We start from the raw sequence: 9,796 nt of genomic DNA on the forward strand, positions 1-9,796 counted from the left end.
AGAGAGAGAGAGAGAGAGAAAGAGAGAGATTGTTTGATAGATAGATAGATAGATAGATAAATGTCGTGTGTGTGTATACATCCTGTCACCTTAATTATAGAGAAACCATTGAGTCATGTTTGTTATTTTTCTATTCAGCCTACACAGGAAGATAGTTGGTCGCAGTCAAGTTCCACAAATCAACAGCAACACTCTCCTGACGCAAGCCAGAAAAGTCCGAAAGGAACATCAAAAGAGACCAAACTATTGTTCCCCAGCAGAATGAAAGGACGAGGTCAGTTGTAATCTCAGATCAACTTTTTTGTTTTATTGTCTAGATTATTCTTCTGTCCAAACACATGGGTGTAAAATGTTGATAAAACCTGTAGAGACATGGATTAGCATTTTGATCAGATGTTTGATTCCATTTCTGCTTCATTGCGAGTTATTGAAATAAGGAAGGTTGCTTCCACTGACCATTGCAAGTTTTATCAGACATGTGAAAGTAGTGTGTTTCAAGTTTATTTTGACTGTTTAGCATTTAGATTACTCTGGCAAATATTGTGTTTATATATTCACATTATTTTGAATTACTCATGCATTCTCTCATAGCTTTGAGATTTTAGTGCTGTGACTATTTTTGGAATGATATTGTAGTGTAGGTGTGAGGGGCTAGATTTGGCCACTTTGAATAGTAAGCAGGAAGAATACTTGGGCTGGATATGGCTGATGTAAATGCTAAAGGGTTAAATATTTAGGTCAGTGAGTTTGTGTGTGTGTGTGTAATGGTGGTGGTGGTGGGGGGTAGTTCCAAGGTGGCAGTTGTGAGGAGGAACTGTTGGATAAAGTATTCAATGTGAGGTGGGAGGGAAGCAGGCGAGAGCTCCAGTAAAGGAATAAGAAGGCAAAATATTTCCTGGTTGTTGATTTGCTGATGTTCAGGTTTGCTATTTGCTACATCTATATCACAAGTCTGGAAGAGTCTGTCCCACTTTTGGGTGTGTGTCCCACTTTTGGGTAGCTGTCCCACTTTTGAGTGTCTGTCCCACTTTTGGGTGTCTGTCACACTTTTTGACACACTTTGGATACGGGTGCCTTTAGCCAGCTTTGCTTTGCTTCATGTACTGCAAACCAGGCTCCTAACTGGGCTTATCATGACCTCATAATACATCAACATCTTTTACTCTTCTTTAGGTGCTGAAAGCTAAAACTTAGCCATTTGAGTAATTCTCTTTCCTTTTCTCCAAATAATTTGCTTTCATTCATTTCCGAACTGGATGGGCAGATAACAACAAGCCAGCCAACACTAAAAATCTCTTGTGAGACTTCTACATCATGAACCTAAAGAGACCCAGAGTAATAGGTTGAAACATGTTGTACCTAATAAAAGTTTAATATGAAATTTCACAGTATATAATATATAAATATATGATTTAGAGAAAAGAACCAAAGTTCATGAACTCTTCCATGAAAATCCTCACTCACATATAGAAAAAAATTATATAAATTATATGTTAAATTCAAATTACGATAAACATAAACAAACAAACGAAGTTTGCTTTTAGAAGCGTTGAGATGTCTTAGAAAGTTAAAGAAGTGATTTTAAATTCTCAAACGCAGGATAATGCTAATAATATAGCCTGAACAGGATAAGCTACCCCTATTTTGCAGAAAAAAGTGTTGGCAGCCAGATATTTTTTTTGTGTGTCAGGGAAGAGTCATTCTGTTTTAATGCCTTATTAATTAACACACTCACTGATTTGATTTCCACTCATTTACTTATTTATTTTTTCTAAAATTTTCATTGCTTCTTGCAACCTCTTCAATAGTCGTTGACTCTGTCTGTTATCAGAGTTGCATTCTTTTTGTTTGTTTGTGCACATGTGTGTGTGTCAGTGGGCATGTGTATACACGTGTATGTGTGTGTAATATACACACATACATACATACATGCATATATATATATATTGGGGCCTGGTGCAGCCTCCTGGCTTCCTAGACCCCAGTTGAACCGTCCAACCCATGCCAGCATGGAAAACGGACATTAAACGATGATGATGATGATGATATATATATATATATATATATATATATATATATATACATACACATACACACTGACGCACACACATGTGCACAAACAAACAAAAAGATCGCAGCTCTGATAATGGACAGAGTAGGCAGCTATTGAAGAGATTGCAAGAAGCAATGAAAATTTTAGAAAAATAAATAAGTAAATGAATGGAAATCAAACCAGTGAGTGTGATAATTAATAAGGCATTAAATCAGAATGACTCTCCCCAGATACAATAAAATATGTTTCAAAACACGAATTCACATAAAGAATCTTGCAACCCAAATACAAAAACGAAATATATATATATATATATATATAGAAACAGCTGGGTACAATTTAATGCCATAAAGAAAAATTCAATCGTCACTAAATGTAACTAAGGGTGCCGAGACACCTACATTGCTAGAAATAGGAGTTAAATACTCCTTGTGAGTGCAAATGTATACACATGCATTGAGAAGGGAAGAAACCTCCTTATGACCAAATCGAAAATCTTTCATACACTCACACACATACACACACACAGAAAATTCCATCCATGTGAGCATACAAAAGTGGACAATATAATGATGATGAAGATAGTAGTTTAATACCCCCTCCTCACACACAGACGTGTATGCAACATCCAGGTCGTCTAACTTATGTTGACCAAAACATTTTTTATTACAGCTCTGTCTACGAGACGGCAAAAAGGAAAAGATGATGAAAAGATGACAATTCGAGAAAAACTAACCAATCTTTTAACTGGTCGTCCAACAATGGAGTCTCTTGAAGCCAAAGGAATCCTAAAAAGTATGTCTTTTATCAAATATGTTGCTTCCATATGAGCATGTATACACACACAAACACATGCACACAAGCACAACACACACACAGACATGCATAAATAACACACACAGAAGCTCAACACACATACACACTCAAGGTAGTACATACTCATCACAACATGCAAACACAACGCACACAAGATACACACACACACAAGCACAAGACACACACACGCAATGCATGCTCACACACAAACAACACACACACAAACACAGCACACATACACAAACACAACACTCACACACAAGCACAACACACACAAACACAACGTACACAAACATGACACACACACACATATACAAATACATAAGCAACATACACAAACACAACACACACACACAAACACAAATATAACACACACACAACACCCACACAAACATCACAAACACAACACACACACACTCACACAAACACAACACAAACATACGACACACACACACACTCGCACATCACACACAAACACCACACACACATGCACAAACATAACGCACACACACACACACACACACACAGAAACAATGCACACAAACACACACACAAACAATGCACACACACGCACACACATAAATAACACGCACGCAAACACAACACACAAGCAACACACACACATACACTAACACAATCCACACATACACACAAACACAAACAACACACACACACAGACACAACACACAAACATAACACACAAAAACATATAAACATACAAATGAGTTTTTTTGTTGATGATGGCAGTGGAGTGATACATGTTTTGTAAGTCAGAAAATAAGCCACATCCGTGTGTGTGGGGGGGGGGGGAATAGGAAGGAGATTCTAACTAAACTGAGTTAACCATCTAAAAGTGTAAAGCGCTCGGTACCAGGATGTAGAATAGGTTGTAAAGTCTGTTTTAACTACAATATATTAAATTCCGTTAAAGCAATTATTAACATCATGTTTTACTAATTATCGAGCATTCACTGTTATATGAAACCATTTATATGTCTGATTCTTTTGTTACTTTTTACTTGTTTATTTCCTTGCTGTTATGAGTTAGATGAATACTTGTTACTGCGGCATTGTTTTACAGCGCTTGCAAAGGCCTGTTGATGCAAGTGAAATCGAAATTGAACTAAATTCGACGACTGGCACCCATGCCAATGTCATCTCCTTCATTGGACACTAAACTCGGCTTGCGAAGACCTGTTGTGGCAAGCGAAAGCGAAATCGTGATGGCACCTGTGCCCAGCATCGCCTTCCTGGCACGTGTAAAGACATTCGAGCAAGATCATTGCCAGTGCCGCTGGACTAGCTCCTGTGCAGGGGGCACGTAAAATACACCATTTTGCGCATGGCCGTTGCCAATACCGCCTGACTAGCCTTCGTGCCGGTGGCAAGTAAAAGCACCCACTACACTCTCAGAGTGGTTGGCATTAGGAAGGGCATCCAGCTGTAGAAACTTGCCACAACTCTTGTAGTAGCCTTTAAAACTTTCTGTTTGCATATCAGTAAATAAGGATTCTTTCTATATAGATAGCAAGATCACCCTATAAGTCGAAGGGCTGGCATGTGACCCCATTCCCAACTGAAGTTGGCTGTTGTGGCTTTCCATCTAGATTAGAGTCTGTCTGTCTGTCTGTCTGTCTCTTTCTCTCTCTCTCTCTCTCTCTCTCTCTCTCTCTCTCTCTATGTAGCCAGGTAACCATGTACTTTCCCTACAGCAAGACACCTGTTTCTATCTCTCTGTTACATTATAACCTTTCACCATCTGATATAAGAACCCCTCCTCCAATGCTCCCTCTCCACTCAATGGATCTTTGTCTTGCAAGTTACTTGGTGACCTTGCCAGTGCTGGCGCCACTTAAAAAGCATCCAGTCCAGACTGTAGAGTGGTTGGTGTTTGGAAGGGCATCCAGCTGTAAAAACCATGCCAAACTGACCTTGGTTGTGCATGTGCCATGTAAAAAGCAATCAGTCCTCTCTGCTGGATGTTTGGTGTTAGGAAGGGCATCCAGCTGTAAAAACCCTGCCAAAACAAACACAGAAGTCTGGTGCAGGCTCCTGCCTGGCCAGCTCCTGTCAAACTGTCCAACCCATGCCAGCAAGGAAGGCAGACATTAAATGATGATGATGATGATGATGATTAGTGTGCTATTTCCTGCGGAAGACAGGTCTGGAACCCAGACAACTGAAGAAAGCCACCAAGGATATAGGTATAGCAGTTGAAACTAGCTCAAGATGGCTATGGTTGATAAGAGCCTGCAAGTGGAACCCTTCCATAGATGAATTCTAGCTCAGTCCTCACTGCCCCACTCAGGTGAAGCATACCAGCTAAGGAGTGAAATGCTTGTTACCCTGATATATCCGCTGGTAATACAGAAAGCTTTCCAGCATTGCACTGGATTTAGATGAGCTTGCGAAACCTCTGAGTAGTTTCCGCAGTTTCTGTGTGGAGTAAAGCATCGCTGATATTTATTTCTCCTCGTTTATTTCACCTAGTGAATGATTATTGAGAAGGATAGCTCTAAAAGTCACAATATTACAATATTACATTCATAACTCTTAAATAAGAGATAGCAAACAGTTTAATTGGTGGTGGTGAACATTCTGTGGAAATCAATTATAAACTGATCTATAATAGTTTTATGATTGATCCTTTTAACTCAGCTGGGTTAAAAATCTTGTTGATTTAACCCTTTTGCGCCCTGATTCCTCTGTCAAATGTAATGCTTATTTATTCTTATTGTTTTGAATTAATCCTGCATTATCTTAGAGCTGTGAGATTTTGATGATGTGATTAGAATGATATCGTAGAGTTGGTGTCAGAGGCTGTATCCAGCCAGTGTAAATGCTAGAGTTGAGACATAAGTGTCTACTATTTGGGTGATGAAGTTTGGAATGGTCCACGATTGCAATAAATTATTATTTACTAGAGCTTAAATGAACTTGATCTCAGTTGATGGTTGTAAAAAGAACTTTCTTTAAAATTCAATAAATGGAATGTTTGATAAATCAGATTTTCATTGGTATGTAAAAATTAATCTACATGTAAGTTTGTAAATTAATATTTTCATAACATTTCTGAACATATTCTAATGTTAAATTTGTGACATAAGGTTTGCATTAGAGATGTAGTGACATATTTTAGAAAACTTCAGATTCAATTAGCTGGTTAATCCTGGAATTAACCTAATTCTACAAGTTTTTAGTTTGATATTAAATTTTGTGTGGTCTGCTTTTATTTGGGTCTGGGATTCAATTTTATTTTGAACATTTCAGTCTTTTACTCTTTTGCAATAAACCAAAAGATTAACCAGAAATATACGGTAATTTAATGAATTTTTTGAGGATGTTAAATTAATCTTTTCCTGCGTCCATTAGAAGTTTACGCAAACAATTTCATCTCAGATGGTTGAACCTTGTGAAGAGAAATCCAAAATGAGTGGCATGCTGCTGTTCTGCAAAGGATCCATCCAATCTATGGAACAATGGATCCATAAAGGAAAATGATTCCCGGCTAATGAATGTATATGTGTTGTAATTTCTCTGTCTATATAATGTCAAGTCATTTCTGTGTGTACATGTGAAGCCATCTGCATAATGATCAGTTCAGTGTAATGTCTGATAATGGTTATTTAATGTTCTGCTACCTTATCAAACCATTCTTTTAACACACAGTAAACTCACCATGTTAAATCCACTGTCTTTAACAGTAATTATATTGAGTGGTTAGATTTCCCACTTGTTTAGTTGCAACAGTCAACTGCCAACTCTGCCGTAGTTGTATGTAGTTCTGTGTGTGTGTTATATCTGAGTTCTCTTGGTGTGTATGTGTCTGTGTGATTGTGTGTATGTACACAAAAAAACAAAAAATAGTTGACCTATGAAAAAGCTCAATTAACCATTTATGTCAAAGAAGGAGAAAGCTGTTGATTCTTCATGCTGGTTTGACTTGTCAGATTCGAAAGGGAAGGAGCTACATTTTTGTTCACACATTAAACAACCGGTATGTAGTTGGTGGCCTTTAAGTTGTATTGATTACACTCGGTGTAACCATGGCAATAACCGATTTCTACAGTGACCACCACTAGAATATGTAAACACTTAACACAGAATTAACAACCTAAACTAAATAGATCTTTGAAGGCACTGTATATGAAAGGTGTCAAGAAGGGTGTGGTGGCATAGAGGTTAAGTAGAAGTGAGTTACATTGTTGTCATCATAATCATCATCATCTTTTAATGTCTGTTTTCCATGCTGGCATGGGTCGGATGGTTTGACAGGAGCTGTCCAGCTGGTGAGCTGTACCAGACTCCAATTGCCTGGTTTGGCATGGTTTCTGCAACTGGATGCTCTTCCTAATGCCAACCACTTTACAGAGTGTAGTGGGTGCTTTCTTATGTTGCACTGGCACGAGTGCCTTATACGTGGTACTGGCCCAGATATCTTATACATGACACCTCATAGATGGTACCTCATACATGGTACAGGCATAGGAGTTTATGTGACACCAGCATGGTAGCTTTTTACATAATACTGGCTGCATTAAACATACCTCGCTATAGATATGTTAATTAACACCTTGTGTCCTTGGATAAGGCATTTAATTCAGTTTCCCTAATTAGATTAATTAGGGACCCTTTTTATACATTACTAGTACCCCCTACAGTGTTCCTTATCCTAATTCTGGAGAAGCAGAATGCGAATACTTGTTCTATGACCTTATAAAGAAATATTCTTAAATAAATTGAGCAGCTATGTGTGAAAGGGACAGAGTATTTGTGCAAGGTCAGTGTGCAATGATGTTGTTTTATGGTTTTGAATGAAACCTTAGTGAGGATGATAATTGTCTCTTCAAAGTTATTTCAGTTGCAGTTTTACTCACAACTCATTTTCATAACTGAGCGAATGTTTGTACAGAAGAGTGGGTCTTTAAATATGAATGTTGTATAGTGTGTCTCATTGTAGTGAGGTGTGCACATGTCTTTGTCGCATTCTAATGATAGCAATGTATCCTTATTTCTTGTGCCACACTGTCTTTGTGACGTTGTGTACACTGGTTTTGATGTCACATTCAACCATGGTTTTCCAGGCAAGTTGGTATCAAAAGGGTGAATGAGATTTTTGGAACAGCTATCTGAATAAGTCATTAAAATTAGACATGTGGAAACTACCAGAAATGCCTCACATTTTCTAATCTCTCTCTCTCTCTCACTCACACACACACACACAAACACTCATATATATGTGTAACATAAAGAATATTGCATCACAAAGATTGGATAGGATTGGTATTCCATGCTAAGAGAAATTTCAGCCCTAGTCATTCATACTATCTTTCTGCTGACATTCTGCACTAAACACTTCATCCGGATCTTCCCAGAACTAGAACACACTGGAATTTCACACATCTGTATGATTGCTATAAGAAACCTATTATAGCCATTGATGGTTCTGTTTAAATTTCTAAGCACTAACACCAAACTTAAGATCTCTGTACACTATGATAATGCAACACGACATATGAGGTAGGGTGGCGAGTGGTGTCTGCAAATATGCAACTCTCCAGGCATGTGTTTAGACATGTGTTTTTGAGTTTGTATTATATATATAAACATTAATTAAAGCTTACACATGTCTATATATACGTCTCTGTATGTGTGTATACATGCATCTGTAACGCGCATGTGTATGTGTGTGTGAGATTGTTACTCCCACCACTTCTCATTGTCCTTTAGAATTCATCAGTGATTAATAAGATAAAACTATTTTTAATAGGATTATCAGCCTCTTCAAATGTGATTAATAACTTAATCTCCCTCCAAGGATAAACTTCAAACCAAAATCATTTTCCTTCCATCCGTTTTGGCTCTTTAAAAGATTTTCCTGGTTATTTAACAATTTAGTTTCATAATTGCCTTATGTTTTATGTTGACTGATAACACTGTTTCTGCAGTTCGTTGGAAGACATCGTACTGAGCAGTTGCTAACTCTGTACTACACTCATGGCTAATAATATTGACAATTATGGATATGGGCCTGCTCCTTCTGGCTGGATTTACCCTCAATTCTACCCAAATAATTATGTCAACTATCACGCAAATGCTTACATCTATGGGCAGAATTTCTCCCCAGTTCCCTATTGTAGTGAAACTTCTGTTCATAGCAACTGGCAATCTCCTGATTTAGAAGCAGTTTCTGAAAAACCAAGTGGAATATGTAAGTAGACAACTACTGGGAAATTCATATGCACATGTTCATAGATACATACATGTCTGTGTGTGCATATATGTACGTATGTATGTATGTAATGTATGTTTGTATGTATGTATCTGTGTATATGTATATGTATGTATGTATGTATAATTCAAAACAGTTTGATGTGACCCCATGCAACTTGAAGCTTTGTAAGCTTTTTAGAGAAATCTAGCTTGTCAGGCTCAGTTAGCTGAACCATATTATCATCATCATCATCATCATCATCATCGATTAACGTCCATTTTCCATGCTGGCATGGGTTGGACAGTTCGACTGGGGACTGGGAAGCCAGGAGGCTGTACCAGGCTCCAGTCTGATCTGGCAGTGTTTCTACAGCTGGATGCCCCTCCTAACGCCAACCACTCCAAGAGTGTAGTGAGTGCCTTTTACATGCCACCGGCACAGGGGCCAGAGAAGGCTGGCAACGGCCATGATCAGTTGGTGCTTTTTATGCGCCACCGGCACGGAAGCCTGTCAAGGCGGCACTGGCATTGGCCACGTTCGGATAGTACTTTTTACATACCACTGGCACAAGAATCACAACTACAATTTCCATTTGATTTTGATTTTGATGTACATTCACACACACAGACACACACACACTCACACACACACACTCACACACACACACTCACACACACACACACTCACACTCACACACACACACACACACTCTT

General features: G+C 38.3%; 1 protein-coding gene across 2 annotated transcripts in view; it reads left to right on the plus strand.

Moving 5' to 3' along the window:
- The first annotated feature begins 37 nt into the window (after positions 1 to 37).
- Positions 38 to 9,796, plus strand: part of LOC106877707 (rho GTPase-activating protein 15) — an 18,588-nt gene continuing 8,829 nt past the window's right edge. The window contains exons 1-2 of one of the 2 annotated variants that reach the window (XM_014926663.2): positions 38 to 274; positions 2,726 to 2,848. In XM_014926663.2, the coding sequence (XP_014782149.2) occupies positions 61 to 274; positions 2,726 to 2,848 (337 nt within the window). In that variant the 5' untranslated portion in view covers positions 38 to 60. Of the gene's footprint in view, positions 275 to 2,725; positions 2,849 to 8,788; positions 9,081 to 9,796 lie in introns of those variants that run through there. The other variant, XM_052970822.1, reaches the window with a different exon arrangement.

This window comes from Octopus bimaculoides, chromosome 9 (genome assembly GCF_001194135.2).
Source record: "Octopus bimaculoides isolate UCB-OBI-ISO-001 chromosome 9, ASM119413v2, whole genome shotgun sequence".
Taxonomy (NCBI): domain Eukaryota; kingdom Metazoa; phylum Mollusca; class Cephalopoda; order Octopoda; family Octopodidae; genus Octopus; species Octopus bimaculoides.